At 39.4% G+C, this 20449-nt stretch overlaps 1 protein-coding gene across 4 annotated transcripts in view; it reads right to left on the bottom strand.

Moving 5' to 3' along the window:
• Positions 1-5557: 5557 nt before the first annotated feature.
• The window catches only part of Alms1 (ALMS1 centrosome and basal body associated protein), a 136647-nt gene continuing 121755 nt past the window's right edge, over positions 5558-20449 (bottom strand). For 2 of the 4 annotated variants that reach the window (XM_074049976.1, XM_074049977.1), the window contains 7 exons: positions 15866-15983; positions 14615-14815; positions 14054-14295; positions 13103-13256; positions 12160-12223; positions 6906-7005; positions 5558-5915 (listed from right to left, as the gene is read on the bottom strand). In XM_074049976.1, the coding sequence (XP_073906077.1) occupies positions 5871-5915; positions 6906-7005; positions 12160-12223; positions 13103-13256; positions 14054-14295; positions 14615-14815; positions 15866-15983 (924 nt within the window). In that variant the 3' untranslated portion in view covers positions 5558-5870. Of the gene's footprint in view, positions 5916-6905; positions 7006-12159; positions 12224-13062; positions 13257-14053; positions 14296-14614; positions 14816-15865; positions 15984-20449 lie in introns of those variants that run through there. The other 2 variants (XM_074049978.1, XM_074049979.1) reach the window with 2 other exon arrangements.

Genomic DNA, 20449 nt, shown 5'->3' with positions numbered 1-20449 from the left:
CAAAAAAAAAATCCCTTATATATCATTGGATTTTAATCTATTTATTTGCACTCTTAAACATTTTTGCCCTTTTTTTTTTTGATACACGTTGTCTCACTATGTAGCCCAGGTTGGCCTTGAACTCAAGATCCCCCTGCCTTAGCCTTCTGAGGGCTGGGATTACAGGCATGCACCACCGCACATGGTTTAAAACATATTTTTTCTTTTTTGTGCTGATAGAATTGCCTTCTATAGCAGGTATCCTTCAATAGCCCTCCAACTCTTTGAGGCTGTCTGCCTCTTCACGAGATTGTCTAATCCCTCAAAGTTGGCTTTCCAAAGAAACATCCTAGATGACATTAACAACTCTTCTGCTATGGACAGCATCCTTGGACTGCCTGGATGCTGCTTCCTGATGCAGCTGGAGGGGGGATAAGGGAGGGGTATTCTCTGAATTCTTTTCTCTCCTTTCACCACAGTATTTCTCTATCTCACAGGTAACTGGAAGGCTTTGCCCTACTGCTACTCCTGCATGTGTCCTATTGCTGCTGGCCTCAGTCTAGTACACAGCACAGCATTAGGGTTGCCAGATACAATACAGGAAGACCAGTAAATTTTAACTTCACACATTGAATAATTATTTTTAAGTATAATTATAGCCCAAATATTCATAGGGCAGACATACACTAAAAAAATCATTTCTTGTTTACCTATAATTCCAGTATAACTGGAGTCCTGTATTTTTAACAGTTATACCTGGCGGCTTTTCTGTGGACACTATCCAGAATTCTAGACTTGAGTCTAGTCCACAGGTTGCTTACTCTTCCCCTCAAAAATCCAGGAGGAGGTGTGGACACATCAGGCTTGGTTAATCTCTGATTATCTACCATGGCAAGATGCATAATTTAAGTGCATGTGGTTCCAGATCTGGATGTGGGCCTTTGCCACTTGATATGCAATCCTTGCAGCTAGAGTTCAGTGGAGTGGGGCTGACTTGTCTGAGAGAGCAAGTATTGGAGTCTAGCTGGGCCATGGCCTTGGGGTCAGCATGAACTCTGAGTTTTACCAGGACAGAGGAAGGGAGGAGTGTTTTCTGAGGATCTGGAATACAAATGTCCTTGCAAGAGGCTGGCACTGAGCTGTTTTCAATCTTGCTTAAGAAGACTGAGTATTGATTGAAGTGACTGCTAGAAATTTTGGGGAAGAGAAGCAGAAGACAGAGGAAAACCTATCATTTGTATAATCAGAGATAGGGTCCAATGTTCCAATAGCCCCACTACAGGTACACGTGGATACATGTACAGAGGATAGGCACAATGTGCCAGGCAGGGGCAGAGAGGACTGTGCTCCCCAGATGGTGCATGGTGGGGCCCAGATATGGAAGAGAAAACTTGAACTTGAACAAAAGGCAGGAGCTTCAGTTTTACACTTTTACTTATTGAGTGGAAACTCCATTCTCAATAAAAAGTAAGAATTATAGAATGCATAACCACCTAAAAGTGATTGGAAGGGATTACTTGTGTTCTCATCTTTGCAAAAAGGAAGGAGTCTTCCCATTGAGAAGACTTAAGGGCAGCAAGGGATGCATAAATTTGGTCTTAATGGTTACAGCAACATTGTTCTTAAGAGTTAGAAATTATATTTACTTTTGAATCTGTTTAACAATCTGCCCACTATAAGCTTAGAAAACATTTGATTCACTAAAATGTTTTATATAAATTGAATACATAAATAAATGAGCACTCATGAGTTGACTGATGAACTAGAAAGATGTCACTATTCTGACCAAGACTTTTGAAGCTCTTTCCCAATCCCTTCTCTCTCAAGACATAACCATTATTTTCTACTGAAAAATCAGTCTTCGTATGTATGTATGTATGTATGTATCTAATCATCTAGCTACCTAAAAAATGCCTGGGTCTACATATGTCCCTAAGCAACACCTTTACCTTGGCTTGTTTTTGAACTTTATTTAGAGACAGGGTCTTGCTACATAGCCCTGGCTGGCTTTGAATTCCCAATCTTCTCACCTCAGCCTCCAGTGTCTTCAACATTATAATTATGGTATTATGCAATGTATTCTGTAGTTTGGTTCTTTCTACTCAGTGTTGCTTTTAAGATTCATCAGAGTGGATGTGTGTGGCTATTGTTCATTAATTTTCTGTCCAGAATTCTTTTGTGTGAATACACCACTTGTTACATACACATTTTCTTGTGAAGGGACATCTGAGTTGTTTTCAGTTCACTGCTATGTTAAGAAGACATTGATGTTATTATAGCTGGAGGTGTGGCTTAAATGGTAGAGCACTTGCTCTACCACTTAATCTCTAAGACCAGAGTTCAAATGTCAGTCCTGTCAAAAAAAAGGCAATCAGAAGATATTGCTGCTAACCTTCCAAGGTAGATTAGCACTTTTCCTAGAGTGTGTACTTAGAGCCACTGAGTTATAAAGTAAATACAAACTTGTTCAAGCAGTTTGTGTTCCATTTGACCCACATTTTTGCCAACTCTTGTCAGAAGTAAATAACTCTGCCAATCTGTTAAGCATAAAAGGTATTTCTATTTTGCATATAATGTACATTTTCCCCTAAAGTGGAGCAACTTTTCAGGTTTATGGGCCAGATGTGTTTGTTCTTCTGTGTAATTTCCTACTCCTGTTACACTTTGCCTATTTTCCTCTGGATGGCCTTTGGAAAAAAAATTGATTCATGGGACTTCTTTATATAGTCTGGATAAAAATCTTTTGTTGGTTACATGTGCTGTAATCATCTCTCATTTTATGCCTTTGTCTTTTCACTATTTTTTTAGGTAAAATTTTCACATCTTATCTATAAATATATCAATCTTAAGATACTTCTCCTTTAACATACTTTTCTTTAACTAAATTTGTAGGGAGACGCTCCTATATTTTCTTCTAGCAAAAACATTTTTTGGGGGAAGTACTGGGGTTTGAACATGCATGCATGGCAGATTTTACCCTAATGGCTAAGTAGGAGATGGCTTGAGTTACTGAGTATTTCTGGTCCAACCATGGCTCTCTGACAGGTAGGAGAGTTGTTGTTCAGACTAAGAATATTAAAATCCATATCCATGTATCTTGGGAATCCCCTTAAGTGGCAGGGTGAGATTTGGAAAATGACCTCTCTTAGGGGTTGAGTTTCTTTAGATGAGGATGTTCATCTTAGGTTGATGCAAAGGGGCAAAGGCTGTGGAGATGAGCCAAGAGTGCCACCTAGAGGCCGATACTTTTGGAAAACTGATTTTCCCATGTGATCCTCTCCCCCCACCACCCCGCCGGCACCCCCACTCCCGTCCCCTGCCTCCCATTCATCTTAAGTACTGAGAAATGGAGAAGGCTATCTATAAGCATAGATTCAGAGACAGTAAAAATAAAACTAACATTGTAGGTTAAAATAATTTATCCTAAAGAGGTAAAGATGCAGACCATGTTAACAGTTTGGCTTTGTCTAACTTTCTAACAACTGGGCAGAACAATCATTTGGGACATATAAAATATCTTGTGAGTCAGTCAATAGTCTGCCTCCTTCATATATACCCTCACGCCAAATTGGTGTGAGGTCACCACACAGTGGTCACTGGAGGATCCTGCTGTAGTTTCTGCAAGAAGCAGAAGCTGTTCTCAGAAAGAGTGGCTAAGGAGGCTTGAGTCAAAACCTCCAGAAGAAAGAGGGGAGAAGGTGCTCAGGTTAGGTGTGAACCAGGTCTAGGAAGCAGCAGCTCCAGAATGAATCCCACCATTCCTTAGAAGCTGTGGCAGTATACAGCCCTGGCCTGAGCTTCTGTACTTGTGTGAGAACAAAGCAAAGTAAGAGGCTAGGGTTCGGCTGGGCCTGGTGTGCAGTACTGCCAGGACAAACATGCTTGTGTGAATGGTGGAGGGGAGCACAGAGTCTGCAAGATGTACAAGTAGCAGCATGAAATGGGGACTCTGTGACTTCTGCAGGTACACAACCCAAATGGATGTGTGTGGAGTCAGGGAAACAGTCTGTATTCTGAGAATGGAACAGACTCTAGAAAAGATGGGAGGTGGATGAGGTGGGTGCTGTACTCTGCAAACATCAGCCAAAGATCTCTGTGCATAGGAGGGGCAGAGAGACTGTAGCAGTGACAACTTTCAGTGCCCCATTTTTTTAATTTTTCCTTTACTGGGATTTAAAACCAGGGCTTTGTGCTTGCTAGAAAGGCACTTTACCACTTGAGCCAAGCTCCCAGTCCTTTTCACTTTTAGGTTGCTTTTTCAGATAAGGTCTTGTGTTTTTGCTTGGGGCCGACCTCAGACTGTGATCCTCCTACCTATGCCTCCTTGCCTACCAGGGATTATACCATACCTGGTTTGTTTTGTTGAGTTTAAAATGGGGTGTTTCTAACTTTTTGCCTGGGCTGGCCTCGAACTATGATCCTCTTAATCGCTCCCTCTCAAATAGCTGGGATTATAGTCATGAGTCACTGGGCCTGGCCACCACCAACTTTGCTTTGACTCTGCACATGGTAATGCCCATGGCTGCGGCCTGGGGGAATACTGCTCTAATGTGAGGGCAGATTTCCCCAGTGTACCTGTTAGCATCCTTGAGGAGGTATGCTCTGGCTGGGGCTGGGAGGAGCTAGCTGTCAGATGCTACCTAGGGCTTCTCAGGCTCTGAATCTAATTGCTCTGGGAAAGCATCTGGATGATCTGGAATCATGCTCATTATTCCTAATTGGACTCCATCCTGCCCTGGCTTCCTTGCAGATCCAGGTTTTAAAACAACTATTACTTTATGTTTCTATTCTGAATAGTAGCCTCCACAAGACATGTCAATAGCTGTAGCATTTTGGAGCTAAAAGGGGACTTAGGTGTACTCTCATTTCACATGTTGCCCTGAGTAGTTAATTACCTTGCCCAGCAAGAAAGGAAAGACATTCTTTACATGTCATCTTCCTGGCATTTTTCAGGATTCTGGCGGGAGCTTGGGTGGTTCTATTTTAAAGCTCTGCATGTACTTGGGGTGTGCAGGGCCTGCTTGGTCTCCAGGAAGCCTTCTGCGGAGGTCACTGTTCCTGAGCGCTCCCACTGCTGGAGGTTTGCTGAACTTACAGTGAGGCTGCTCAGCACCTTACTCCCTCAACTTTGGGCCTTAGCTATATTTTTAGGTCACAAGGGGAGTAAGTCCTGATGTACTCTGCCCAGGTGCTAGATGAATTATTGTATGTACCTTATCTCAATTATCAACTTATCTTTTCCATAAGCTGTTCTCTAGGTCATAAATATTGGTTCATGTGTGATGAATAGTCTGAGGTTTCAATCCTGAAACAACAGTGAGTGGAGGAAAACCCACCAATGAAGGATGGTGGTTTTTCTCCCAGCCTCCAAAGACAGTCCGCAGGGTAGTTGGAGGGAATCTGAGAGGAGGCTCTGGTGCCTGTGTGTGCCAGGAGTCTCATACATCTAGTGGGCACCCTGACCAGACACTCCCAACAAACACCACAAAGGGCTCTTGCTGTGCCATGCCGTTTATCAGGGCAGATATTACCCAGCTCCCTGTTCCTCTCCAGATGGGAAAGAAATGACCCTCTGTGGTTGTTTTACTAGAGTAAATCAAAAGTTATTTATTTTCTAAAAGTACAAAAATACATACAAAATGAGACTCACTCTTGACTAGAATTAAGAGATAATACCACTGTAATTCACAACAATGTGGCAAGGCCTCTGTGGAGAAAGGACTGCTTCTAAACCATCAAATCATTCTAACCACCACTGTGCTCCAGACCTTAGAGGTTACAAAGTTACACATGGACAAAGAGTAAGCTTTATTAAATCAGACCCATAAAAGTAAGGATTATGCATCTCCAGGTTCATAAAAAATAATTCCAAGGCTCCGAGGAAAATTATGTCAGTCCCAGGGAACTTTTCTCCCCAGGAGTTGATTGGTCACTTTCTGTGGAAGAAAAGAAAGGCAGGAAAGAGGTCAAAAGTACTCTTGTTATCAAAGACAGATGGCACTCCTCACCCCAAATGTGTTGCTAAAGAAACCCACATGGTTCTTCCCAAATCTTGTTTCTTGTTTATGTTACTCAGCTATAGAAATTATGGCAGTTAGACAAAAAATACTTCCTAAAGTGTTTAGGAAAGATGATCTGCAAGCAATACCTATTATTTCTACGCAGATACAGACTTACCAATCCATCAGTTCACAACACACAAGCACAGCAAGGGGCCCAGTCTTATGATTCTAACAAAGCAGACAGGCCAAACAGTGTCCGGGGGCTCCCCTGACATGGGCTCTGGGTGCTCCAGGGACAGTTCCCAAGTCCCATTCCAGTGTAGTATGATCTGGTCTTTTGGTTTCTGACTTTCAGAATCCTCTGAGGGGTAGTGAGGAAGTTGAGAGGCAACAAGAACAAGGCCCTTCAGGCCCAGTGGTCAGTCTGGCTTTTCAGGAAATTAATAGCAGCAAGACCCCTGTCTGGTGAGGTTCTTGGACTTGTAGCACCACTGACTCTACTGGGGCTACAATCTCTAACCATCCCCAAGGATGACACCTTTTAGGCCATATTCAGACATTTTCCAGTATATTAAAATAGCTCTAGAGGTATCTGATTTACCCATGAGAGGCAAAAAGCCACCATTTGGGACTCTAACAATTCTGATGTTTTGGACATTTCCACTATGATATCTAAATTATCTCCTATGTATGAAATTTTATTTCATTCAAAATGCATGGGAAGTATTTTATACAATTAAGGTGAGGAGCTAAACCTGATCACAGGGGTCTTATGTTTGAAATTTTAGCGCTGGAAGAGTGCATTTCTCAAATGTGTTTAGTTCTGAGGGAATGCTCAAATAAGTCAGACTGTTTCTCTCCATTTCTCTCTCTCCTGATAAATGTGATCTATCCAGCTCTGGACAGAGTATAAACTCAACTGACCTTTTTATACAGCTGAGCTCGCAGCCGGTAGGACTTATATTCTGATTTCCTCCTCTCCTCTTCTCTCTTTTTCTGTACTTCTGGAAGCTGTTCATAAATCCTTACAAATGAAAGCAATGACATTACTGGCACAAAGGTATATGGTCTCTTCTCACCACACCCCGCTAAGTTCTACCACTCTCCAGGCATTTAGTCCCTCGACAGGTCCAGCCCCTGCATGCCCAGTCAGTGTCCTTCCTGTTAGACACTTGGACACAGACAGAACCCTAGTATAGGGTGCTCAAAATCTGGAAGAGACAGGTAAGTAAAAACATAATAAAACACTGCTAATAGTGGTTACTTTTGGGAAGAGTAAGATAAAGGGAGTAAAGGTGAACTTCTGTTTTCTACTTTACATGCAAAAAATGTATTGTTTCAATATAAGACAATGAACAGGTATTACTACTGTATTTTTAAGCACAAGGAAAACAATGGGAAAGGATTATTAATAGGAATAATAATCCCATTATTATTAACATTATTAATAATAAGGAAATTAATGGGAAATAAGTTACATCTATAGGAGGGGAAAAAAACTTGTTCTGATGGAAAGAGTAAGAGCAATATAGGGATGAAGTACAAAAAGAAGGTAGGCTGGAAGGTGAGGTGACGATGAAGGGTTTTGTAGTCACATGAAAAAAATTAGGCTGTGTCCAACCTGGGAATGGGTGGTACTGATTTGAAGTTGGGAAGAAAATAACCATATGTTCATTTGATAAATATACTCTGATTGGAAACAATCTAACTTCCCAATAAAAGAACAGTTAAACACATCATGGAATATAATGAATTATTACAAAGCATAAAAGATGCTTTAAACAATTTTTAATGACATGGGAAAGTATTCACAGTATAATGCATAATATAAAGCAGGATATAAACCTCTACATATAGTAGACCAGTAATGTGGTGTCTCAATCTCTGCAAAACCCCTATGTATCCCTCTAGATACAGAACTAATGTCACTATGTTTAAAGGGAAGAAATATGAGTGATATTTATTTTCATCTTTCTACTCTTTTTTTTTTGGTGGTACTAGGGTTTGAACTCAGGACCTCACACTTGCTAGGCAGGTACTCTGCCACTTGAGCCACTTTTTTTGTCTTTTCTTTCTTGGTGTTGGGAATCAAACCCAGGGCATTACACATGCTAGGCAAGCACCCTGCCACCAAGTTACATCCCAGCCCTGTGTTAGGTATTGCTGAGATAGGGTCTCATGAACTATTTGCCTGGGCTGGCTTGAACCGTGATCCTCCTGGATCTCTGCTACCTGAGTAGCTATGATTATAGGCATGAACCACTGGTGCTTGGCTCATTTTTCTACTTTTCTCTGTATTTTCCAAAGATTTCTACAATCTGAAAAAAAAAAATTTCACTGAAGATGAAGCAAAGGCTCTGTGGAAAATAAACCATGGAAGGCAAAGGTATTTCTTAGAGGACACAAGGGGACAAACCCTCCTATATAGAAGAACTCAACTCTCTCTTCTCTAAATTTTTCTTCTCACCAAGACATTTGCACATCTTTGGCAGCATAATGAGTACAGATGATGAGAGATACAAATCCTTGTTAGAATACAGCTGCAGGAGTATCAATGGCTTCAATCCCAGCTCAGATCCCAATCTGCTGAGTTACTTCCCCTCTCTGCCCTTTTTATAGTTCTCAGATGAAAATGGATCACTTCCTTGAAAATGTGCCACATGAGAAATACAAGTGAATAAAAGTGAAAAAAAAAGTATATAATGTACTTTCTCCAGAAGATTAGAACTTAATCCACTCCTAGAAGTACATTTATGATTGAAAGCATCAATCCTTTAGAGGATGTCCTGCCTGTCATCCTGAAGGCAAGCTTCATAGTCCCTTACAGCAAGGGTTCGCTGAGGTGAGAGTGTAATTAGCCGACACACAGGAATCTTGGATAATTTCCCCTAATTAAATTTTGTAACAGAATAAAGCAATGTTTCTCAAATGTTTTGGATATAGGACCCATTTATGCCCCTAAAAATTGAAGACCTCAATGTGCATTTTATCTATTAAAATACAATATATAAAAAATAAAAATAAAATAAAATACCATATTAAAATTGAAGCTAAAACATTTTTTAAATTTTCTTAACTCACTTAAAAATAGCAATAAAGTGAAAATAACAATAAGCCCATTATAGCCAGGTGCTGGCGGCTCACACCTGTAATCCAAGTTAATTGGGAGGCTGAGATGAAAGAATCGCTAGACCCCATCTCACTGGAAAAAAGCTGGATGTGCTGTGCATACTTGCCATTCCAGCTATGGAAGGAAACTTAAAACAGGAGGATCGTGGTCCAGGCTGGCCTGGGCAAAAAGCAATACCCTATCTCCAAAATAACCAGAGCAAATAGGCTGGAGGCATGGCTCAAGTGGTAGAGTACCTGCCAAAAAAACAAAGTCTATTTTCCAAAATTAAAAAAAAAATACATAGTGAGAAGACTGTACTGTCTTATATTATTATTACTATTTTTACAAATCACTCTCTTTTTTTTGGTGGCACTGGGATTTGAACTTAGGGCCTCACGCTTGCTAGGCAGCCACTCTACCACTTGAGCCACTCTGCCAGCCCTACAAATCCTTTTAATGTTTGGTTTAACAGAAGTCAGCTGGACTCTTGTATTTGTTTCTGTGTTGTCTGTTGTCATACATTATTCTAGTTAAAGTCTGTATTTTTTTTAAATCTGGTTATATACATCATATATGTAACTGGAAAAGAAAGGAATACTTTAACATTCTTTTCAGATTAACTGCTGATCTTTTTTGTTTTGGGTTCTTGAGTCAGGGTCTAGCTAGACCTAGATCTTGCACTCCCCTGCCTCAGCCTCCTCAGTACTGAGATTACAGGCATGTACCAGCATGTCCAGCTCAATTTTCTTTGATACTATACTAAAACTTGAAGAGTGGTAATTTCTTAAAAATTAGTTGCAAGGTACAATCTGAAACTGCATCAGTGATCTTTTTATACTCTATTACACAAGAATCCACCAGTCTATATTGTACTTTGAATGTATCATTTACTCATGCCTGAGTTTGTAACAACTGACCATCATTTGGAAAAATCCCCAAGCGGTGAGTTACATAGATTTTTCCAAATGTTGACAAATTTACTTCTGTAATATGAAGATCATCATCACATTTGTTAATGTTGCTGCTGATCTTGTCAGAAAAGCTTAAGTCCCAGGAAGTTACTAAGTTCATGGTGGTGGATAAGTTTTCCAGAATTCTATTCTAAAGCTCACATTTTCTCACTGGCAACAAATACTGTAAGCTGTTTTCCCTGAAGTGATAGATTCATTTCTTCTTTTTCAAGAAAATGTCTGCCATATACCTAAATCAGAATAATCAGTTTATCTTTCAACAATTCTTAAGTGAAAGTTGGGCTCCATGAGAAAGACAGCTAGTTCAGCTCACTGCATAGACCCCCAACGTACTTCAGTTTGTGGCAGAAGTGCTTTATGTGTACTTCTGTGACACTGCTTGCATCTTGGAGCCAGTTTGGTGCCTGTGTCTTAAATAGTGCTAAGGTCCCAGAAGTTCTACTCCTCCTTCCACTGCTTTGTGCCTCATCAGTGCAAATGTCAACACGGTGAAAAAGTCACGAAAGAGCCTAGTATTGTTTTGAAATTAGTTCTGACCTTGCAAATCCCCTGAAGGGGTGTCAGCAATTCCCAAAGGTCCACAGACCACTCTACAAGAACCACTGGATTAAAGCGTCCTTTGCACGATCAATAAAGGTTTACTAAATAGAGAGTAAGAATAAGATCTCAAGAGGAATGCTTCAATTACATGAGAAAAACTGCTTTCAAGAACCATTACTTCAGAATTATGTCAATTATAAAACTGTTCTTATTAAAGCAAGCTCCTAATGAACCCCTAAAATGTAACCCTTAATTTCCCATGGCATTCTCATGATCAATACATGCACATATCAAACTAATTAATTAGCAGCTAATGCTTACAAAAGCATAAGATTCAAAAAGTACAGAGGTGAAAAAGTGGTATCTCTCCTACCTCTCTAGCCCAGCCACTCAGTTCTTTTTTCCCAAAGGCAAGCACTATTACCCATTTTTTGCATCTTACAGTGATATAATATGTATATAAAAGTATATACATCTTCTGCCTGGTAGTGAGGGGGTAGGGGGGGAGAGGGAGGGCATGAGGGGTTAAGGGAGGAGTGGGGGGAAAGGGGGAGAAATGACCCAAACACTGAATACACATAGGAATAAAAGAAAAAAAAAGTATATACATCTATATAGGTACAAATATTTCTTTTTAAAGACCATAAATGGCAGTAATGTATGCATGCTTCTGAAACTTGATTTTTTTTTAAAAGCTTAACTTACTGTCTTAGAGAGCAAAGCACTTCATTATGGTTCAATAAATTCTGAGAAATGAGATTGCTAAAATAAAGGGGATGGCCCCAAACAGATACATAATTTTCTTTCAAAAAATTCTTTAATTCTATATAGGTTTAGTAAAGACAAACTTGATCAAGGCATGCAAGTTAATAGGGATTCTTACACCTTTTGTACATAAATCATTCATATCTGCTACCTATTTTGCTTTTCTTTTTTTATGTGTGTGCTATGAGAAACCACTTTCGTAATTAACTTTCTCATGTTTCAACTTGCTGCATAATTATGCTTTTAATGTGGAGGCAAGCCAGAGCTCTTGCCCACCAGGTTGCTAGATTTACATTTTCATAATTACAGTAGACCCTTGCTATTTGCAGGTATATGGTTCCAAGGAGATCATTACTGAGGAAAAATAATGAATGCTCAGGATGCATAGAGTTTATTACTGTACTGCAGATGCTTGATTCATTTTTCCCATAATGCCAACCAACTTCTGCTGAAGAATGTTTCAACAAATCTAAAATTTTCACTTTATCACTTAAATTAAGCACATTAACTTTTACCTTGCTTTTGGGGCACCATTTGGCTTCTGGGAGGCATATTTTCACAAAATTAAGGTCAAGGAAACAGTACATCATTACACACGATTTAAACACAACTGAGGATAACACAGGACTAAATGAGAGCTTCTCCAACATTAATTGAACTGCTTAATGCACACATGGGAGTTTAAAAATGTTTTAATTTCTTTTATTTTTCACCAAATTTGGTCAAAACTGCATGTTAATAAATCCACAAATAAGGCAGGCTTACTATACTCTTGTTCTTTTGGCCTTACCGTTTAGAACGCTGAATCATTTCCTTCTTTCCAATAGGCTTGTTCTTCTGGGCAAGCAGGAAAACTAAACAAGAGAAGAAGTGATTTTCAGTGGCTAGTACTTAGTAAGGAAAAGGGTGACACTCGAGAGCTGTGAGAGGGAACTGCTGAACTTTGTGCCTGAGTTAGTAATACAGGGTAGTAAGCAATGAGTGAAGACCAAGGCCATTACAAAAGCCAGAATTGAATTAGGATGACTGTAACAGCAGCCTAAGGACCTTGTCGCACAGAACAGACAGTTTGAACAGAAAAGTTGACCGGTATATAGTTAAGATTGTGATGACGGCATTAGGTAGTACTTCACAGTTTTTACAGCTTTCATGTATTATTTCATTGAGATCTCAGGGTAATTGTTAAGAGCACAGACTCTGGAGCCTGCCCATCTTGGTGTAAATTCCAGCTGTTACTAATTGGGTATGTACTTTTGTAAAAGGTATTTAACCTCTTTGCTTCAGTTTTCTCACTGTGACTGAGGGATATTAATAGTTCCTTCCTTAGAGAGGTGTTATGATAACAGTGTCTGGGCAAGATACAAGGGCTACATGTTTATTATATTATTATTATTGTTATTATATGAGGTAGGCAAGCTAGAATTGGCTGGATCTTTAAAGGGAAAAAAACATACTTTCAGAACTAACTGTCTCATAGACACACAGCTGATCTATAAAAAGTGATTCTTATTACATGTTCTCTTTTTTAAGATACAATGACAGGGCTTACGTGGATCACAAAAGCACTAAAATGCTAGGTTGGGCCAGTATGCTAGCTAAGGAGATTTGAGTCTCAGCAAGAAAAAGATTATATTCAGAATTCCTAATTGACCCTGATATTCAGCAGTGCTCTCTAGCAGAGCAGCAGTCTTACCTTCTCTAGCCACTCATTGGAAAGTGACAAAAGGGTGTACCTCTCCTAGGCAGAGGGGGCGTGGCATTGAACAGTGCATTCCGCTCACACTGGAACATGTTCTGCAGCTTCCTCTCTTGGACTATTAACTTTAGGCGCTTTATCCGTTCCCCAGAGCGGGAGATGAAGTCAGGTCTATGAAGCTGAAGTGATTCCTAAAGAGAAGAAAAAGCCCCAGTTTCACAGGAATGATGAAGTCTGTTCTCTAATTGCCTGGCAGGTTTGGAGAGCCTCTTTCTAAAGCTTGGAAAATATCTAGAGTCGAAGGATACTTTGATCTCTTCTCTATACAGAGAGTTCCAGCAGGGAAATCAAAGGGATTTCAATCAAAGAAATATTTCTGGGATAAGCTGAGAACTAAAATTATAGCAGGTACAGTTCTCCCAAATGTTGATGAGTTCAGTCCATTGTTCTATTTTAAATTTCTCTTCAAATAAATATATCATTAAATAACATTTCCTTTAGTCCTCAAGGACATTGAAGAAGAGACTTGGTGAGGGCTGGAGGTGTAGCTTAGAGGTAGAGCACTTGCATAGCATGTGCAAAGGAGAGATACAGACAGACAGATACACTGACTGACTCATTTGGTGCCTTTTGAGTCCTGTGTTAAGGAGGAATAGATGTTATCTAAACAGAGGAACAAGTACAATGCCTACACAAATACCAGGCTTCTGGGAACACCACATGCATGTATCTACAAACCTGATGAGCAGTGCCCCAATGTCCTCCCTTCTATTGGCTGGTATCCAGATCCTGGGGATCATGCACCATTTAGAATAAGGCACCCTTTTATTAATGATGAGAAAACAAGCTCACACATAAAAACAGATGAACTGTGGAGGGCCATGTGACTAAACCTCAGCATGCCAAGTCACACACGTAACTTCTCTATATGTTGCCATTTCCCCCTACCCGTAAACATATGGCTAAAGTTAATTTGATGTCATGGTACCTGTAGTGTTGTTCTCACAAATGGCCTCAGTTGGTTTTGGCCATCATCTCCATGTAAACCAGACAGTGACCCTTGAATGTCCTTGCACTGTCCCTGCCAGTTCTGTTCCCGAAGTGGTTCCCTCCAAGGTTTAGTTTTTGTGATTGATTCAAACCAGGAGACACCAGGGCCATAATTCTTGGGAAAGTTTTCTTTCTTAGATCCAGACTTCACATTTTCCACAGGAACAAACCAGGAAACTCCTACAGGAAATATTTTTAAGAAGGAAGAAAGATTTTTGTTTTTATAGCCCCACTTAACTATCATCAAAGACATAATGTAACATAGACTTGTGGGGAGCTCATTTGTCATAAATGCAGGAAAGACTCTGTAAATGCAATTTCAGATACTCAGTAAGTTTGCCAATGTGGTAGCTGAGGGTAGGTGGAGTCAACACAGAGTCACCTAAAATCAAAGAATCTTAGCATTGCAAGAGACTGGTTTTTCTTCTACAAACCTATATTGTAGTTTTTCTGCTATAAACCTGGATAAAAACTAACCTTAAAAAAAAACAAAACTGACCTTCGCAGGAGTTCTGCTTGTTCTTTAACTTTTTGTTCCCAAGGTAATTGGTTAAGAACATTTTCTCTTCAATTCTTTCTTCTGACCAAGAAGTCACAACACTGTCCTCTTCTAATTTGGCCTCGCTAGGACTTGGAGTTGGGAAAGTCATCCCAACATCTCGAGTGTTTTTTTTGGCACCATTCACAATCTCCAAATTACCTGAGCAGAAAGATCACAGATATCTCTGGGAGCATCCTTGAGGCTTAGGCTGACAGGTTTATTCAAGTCACTAGGTATAAATGATTCACAGACATGCTGCCTTGTTTTTGGATGAGCAAGGGGAAGGAAGGAAGGAATGTGAAGAGTTGGAGAGATGCAAAGATGTGGAGGAGGGCAGTAGGGATTGAAAGAAAGAAGGGTTTCATTTCTACGTCGACATAGCCATCAGAGAGAAAGAAGAACAAATATGGATTCAGTGGGCAAAGAATTTTGGTTCTGATCTCAAGTAAGAAAGATACTAAGCACTTCTGGACCTACTGGCAACCACCCAGATGGGGAAGAAGTTGATAGCAGTGAAGATAAGACTTGAGGAGAAGGAAAAAATAGGAAGTCTACTTATTTATGTTTTATAAAATCAAAGGGTACAGAAAGGTATAAACAGAAAATCCTCCTTCACACTCCTGTTCTCCACTGATACCACAGTTTCAGAGAATTACTTTTTGCACATTTAAGCAATTCTCTTCTCTTCTTTACTGTTTTTTTAAAATACATATAGCAGTAATATACTACACACTGTTCTGTATTTTTTTTCTTTTAAATTATATACCTTGGAGCTCTTTCTATGAAGGATTTCATTATATGGAAGCATAATAATTTATTTAACCATTCAGTTATTGATGATTTATCAAAATTTATTTTAATTTTCTGCTATCACAAATAATACTCCAATAGTAAATTTTGTTTACCTGGCATTTTGTACATATCTGAGTATATGTACAGGTTAAATTCCAAAAGCAACAATGCTGGGTCAAAGTAATTTTGAAACAAACTGCCAAATTGCCTCCCATCGGGGTTTTTACCAAGTTATACCACTAGTATGAGGGTGTTCGTTTTCATAACCTCCTATTCATATACTTGGATTTTTGCCAATTTATAGGTTAAATAGCATTTGGATATTCAAGTAGTTTTAATCTATTTCACAACTTTATTATGTAAAAGGGTTAGTATCTTATGTTTAAGAACATTTTTTATTTCAATAAAAAAGTTTACCTGCTTGGATGCCCTTACTTAATATGTGTACATTTTGTTTGTTGCAAAGAGTAGAATTCAAGCTCAAGAAACTACTGGCAGATGAAACAGAGTCAGAAGAAATCATCTGGTTTGCCTCCTGGAAAAACAAGAAAATCTGTTGTAGTTATCTATAGTCAATAGCACAGTTAACCACAGGATAAACAAGCCTACAAATCCCCAAGAGTCCTTCCTAATTAATCAAATTGCTAAGACGCATTTGGAGGAAGCCTGTGAACAATGCGGCCATGTTATCTGTGATAGGTAGGAGAATGCTGTTACTGTAGTTGGACAGGGAACAAGCTGTTACAAAACAGTAAGACACAAGGATGCTGGGTATTTTTCTAGGTCTTGAAAAAATCTGAAGATGCTAGTCAAACCTTAGCCTGATGAATTTCCAGAGTCAAATCCTCAATTGACACCTGTATATAATTTTGTTACTAGACAAAATGTCCAAAAACAGCATAATAAAGTGATAAGCTGTAGAAAGTGTGCTCTCCAATAAGAGTGGTTTTGGGTACTTATACAGAAACCAAAGAGTTGTAAGATCCTAAAAGTCCTGAATGAGTAGAGTATTACAAACACATGAAAGAGTCCCAGAGGCCTTTGTAGCTACAGTCAGAGCAAGCAGAGCAATGAAGGATAAACTAAGGGATTGAAGCTGATGGTAGAATGTTGATGGGTGACAAAAAGATAATCAAAATATAGATGAACAAATATTGAAACAAAAACAGTATTACTTAAACTTGTTCATCACAGACATGTCCTGAGGGTGGTAACTCAGAATGAATTGCAATTTCTAGCAGAGAGGTATGGACTACAGATGTAAAAGTTTTCCTACTGCATCAAAATTACTACCATTCCACCCACATAATGTGCAGGCCTTTACAATTATCCCTGCTAAACATCTTTTTGACTGATTTGACCCATCATTCCTGTTATTTGGTATCCTGCCAGTCATTCCGGTACTCCTAGATGTGTATGGTATAGAAATTCTGTTTTCCAAATCTCCAAGTCATTGATAGGTACAATGTTAATAAGGAATGGCTAAGTGATTTTTCACATAAGCAAGTTTGGTAAAGGTGAACTGAAGCCCATGTAAGGAGAAGCAGCAGAGTATCTATTACTTTGAACTAGGCTCCCAGGAAACTTACAATAAAAACCCAGAGAAAAGGAGCAGATATTTGGAGACAGGAACTACTTTGATTTTCAGAAAGGTAAGCATTGCAAACTGGGGAGTTTAACACCATCGACCTGTAAGAGTTAGGACTGGTCACCAATCTGGTAATTTTCAGGCATTTGAAAGTCAAAAGAGGGTTAGCAAATTTCAATAAGGTAGGCAAAACAAGCCCTACCAGGTCAGTCCTGGTTTCCCCAGTAGATATAGTCACTTGACTGGCAGACCAAAAGAATGTGTAAGTGGAGTATACCTAGACTTGAACAAAATGATGATACATCTCATTTGAAGCAAGATGGAGTTATATGGCTAGAAATAACAACATGCTTTGGTAGAACCAGAATGAGCTATTCAACCTTATTCTAATATTATTTCAACGTAAGAGAGGCTTTTACTGAGTGATACATCATGCATTTGACAAGGATTAACTAAGCAACCTATTGTCTTCCATTCACTGGGTTTAGCAATTGCCACTTTTTTTTTTAATATTTTACATATCAATCAACATCTTGGAGATTGGGAAAGCCAGGAGAATTTCGATATAATGCACATCTAGGAGTACCTGAATGACGGCAGGATCCAAAACAATAACAAGATTGGTGGGCCAAATCAAACAAAACAATGTTTAGTAGGAATAATTATAAAGGCTTGCAAATTATATAGGAAGAATGATAGCACCTTTGATGCAGTAGAAAAAGCTCTAGGCCTGGAGTCTAAAGACCTGAGCTAACCATAGATCTTCCCTTCACTAGTTGTCTCTCAATCTACAACCTCTTTGTGCCAATTTCCGTAGAAAAGGTAACAAAACCGTCATGTCTGAAATTACAAAGTGTTAGAACAAATGAAATCCCAGCTACTCAAGAGGCTGATGGGAGGATTGCAAGTTTGGCCTTAGCTTGGGCAACATACTAACAGTCTCAAAAATGGTGGTGGTTGGGGGTGTTGTATTATGTTGGGGTGTGTGTGTTAGAGGACAAATGAGTTAGATGGTAAATTATTTTAAAAAAAGAATGTAAAATTATGAAACTACTATGATGTTAAAAAAGAAAAAACAAAGTGTACAAGTACACAAAATGAAGGAGGCTACCAGTTACTGGCTGAACACCATTTTGTTCTCTGGATCTAATTTTGCCTCTTCAATTTTTTCCTTCTAAGTCTTTTTCTCCTACTTTCACTTTGGATTCTAGGAAGGACTGATGGATAAACATTTTTCATGACAAGGGACCAAAACTACCCCTACACAACAGTGAGAACAGACTTCCCCCTCACCCCATGAGGGCAGGAGTAATCACCTTATGGAAACAGATTACTCCCCTCAAGTGATGACAGTAATGACAACTTCTCTGGAACCCTTCACAGAACCAAGACTGAGAGAATGATTGATCAGACCACTGACCTGGCCAAGATTACCTGCTTTGTCAGCTGTGCATACTACAAACCCCTCCTTTGTCTTTCATTTTTTATAAAACCTCAAAATTCCTATAAGCCCCTTAAAGACTCTGAAGATCACTGAACTCCTTTATCCATCACGTAGTCATGTTCAGTTAAATCTTTGCCAATCACAATTACTCATCTGTTTAATTGGCACATTTGGAAGGGTGGCCAAGTAGACTGTTTGTGACTCCCAGAGTGGGGCTTTTTGTCTTAAAACCTACAGTTACAAACTCTGGTGAACCAGTCAGGATTAAGCATGCCTTGTGAACATACATTAGTCACTTGCAGTAAGTTGAACCTGGATGGAGAGGAAAAAGATTAAATAGTCCTACCCAACTGCTGGAATTACTTTTATTTCACGGACTTTTTATCTTTCAATGTTGGCCAGTATCAGCTGCTTTTGATCACTGTTTGGTAAAGTGAAAAAATGAGTGAATTTAGAGACCCTGTAAGATCCTTTTTATAACAGTTCATGCTGGACCTTTTTTTGCTTGTCTTGTTGTTTGAAGCTCTTTCATGCTATTCTAGGTGTAGACTGTTGTATGGACAAGAAATTTTGGAATTTTGTGGTTTTTGTTTCTCCATTGTTTGAGTTCTTTTGGGCTATTTTTGACTTAGGTTATTTGGTTTTAAACAAGGAAATTTGAAATTTGGCAGGACAAAGCAGTAAGATGAGATGCAAGGTACATTAAGAAGCTAGAGTATTTGGGAGATCTCTATAGTAATTTGTGTAATTGTGGGAAATACTGGGTCTGTACTATCAGGAAACTCTCCAAAGGGAATTCTGGAAATTTCAAGGAAAACTCCCCAAGGGGAGGTATCTGGTCTAATTATAGCTTGTAAACCCATGACTTAAGAAAAAGATGATGCATTATTACAGTACTACATAGCCTAAGTATGCAGTAGATGCAAAGGTGAAGTGGTCCCCAGGCAGGTTTCTAAATTTTCTATACCATTTTATCGTTGGAATAGTTTGGCTGGAAATCAGGAAGGTGGATGAGATACCACATGTCCAATCTCTTTATGATTTTACATGAAGATTCCTCTAAAGAAGGAGCTAAACCTATGGCACAAACATCCCAGATATCAAAGTTAAATCTCCCATCAGATATCAATGAAGATGCTGAAGGGAGGGAAGAATGTTGCTAACTACTTTGAATGCTGTGGCTCCCTCACTCCCAATAGATCCTCCACCCCCATTTCATGCTGCTGGAGCATCAGAAGAAATGCTTACTTCATGTGTTGGTAAATCTGAAAGTCACTCCCTGTAAGACCCACCAGCACACCTAATTTGGCCTGGATGTCCATCCAAGCAGGTAAATTCCCAAGGAGACACTATCCAGCAGGTGGGCCAAATGCCCAAGATTAATTAATGGGCTACTTACAATTGTACTCATGCCCATTTTCTACTTCTGACCTATTAAATTGAAAAAGCTCTTTACCTTCCTCATCATGATGATCCCCAAAGGATGGTGGAACTCTTTACCATCATTTTTGCCACCCATACCCTTACTTGGGCTGATGCACAAGGATTGCTCAATATAATGTTAAGTTTAGATGAGAGAAATCATGTCTTAAACAAGGCTAATGAGATCCTTCACCAGGCTGACCCCCAACACACTGCAGGTCCAAGAGATGCAATACCCAAGCTAGGACCTAAATTCTACCAATAACAGATTCTAACTAGACCATTATAATAAAACACCTGGGAGAGCTCCAAGAAGGGGCACTTAAACCAAGAAGCTTAAATAAGATACAACAATTACAGCAAGGAACAACCAAAGACCCCTTATCCTGGTTAAAAAGAATATACTAAACATACAGGTACATACCAGTTTAGACCCAGAAACCTCTGAAAAATATAAGAATGGTCAGTATGATCTTCATTGGGGAGAGTGCCCCTGACATTAGGTGAAAAATACAGAAAGTTGGAGTGGCTATGGGCATGAACCCTT

This window comes from Castor canadensis, chromosome 12 (genome assembly GCF_047511655.1).
Source record: "Castor canadensis chromosome 12, mCasCan1.hap1v2, whole genome shotgun sequence".
NCBI classification, from domain to species: domain Eukaryota; kingdom Metazoa; phylum Chordata; class Mammalia; order Rodentia; family Castoridae; genus Castor; species Castor canadensis.
The sequence above is the reverse complement of the archived record's forward strand: the minus strand, read 5'-3'. Positions and strand labels throughout refer to the sequence as shown.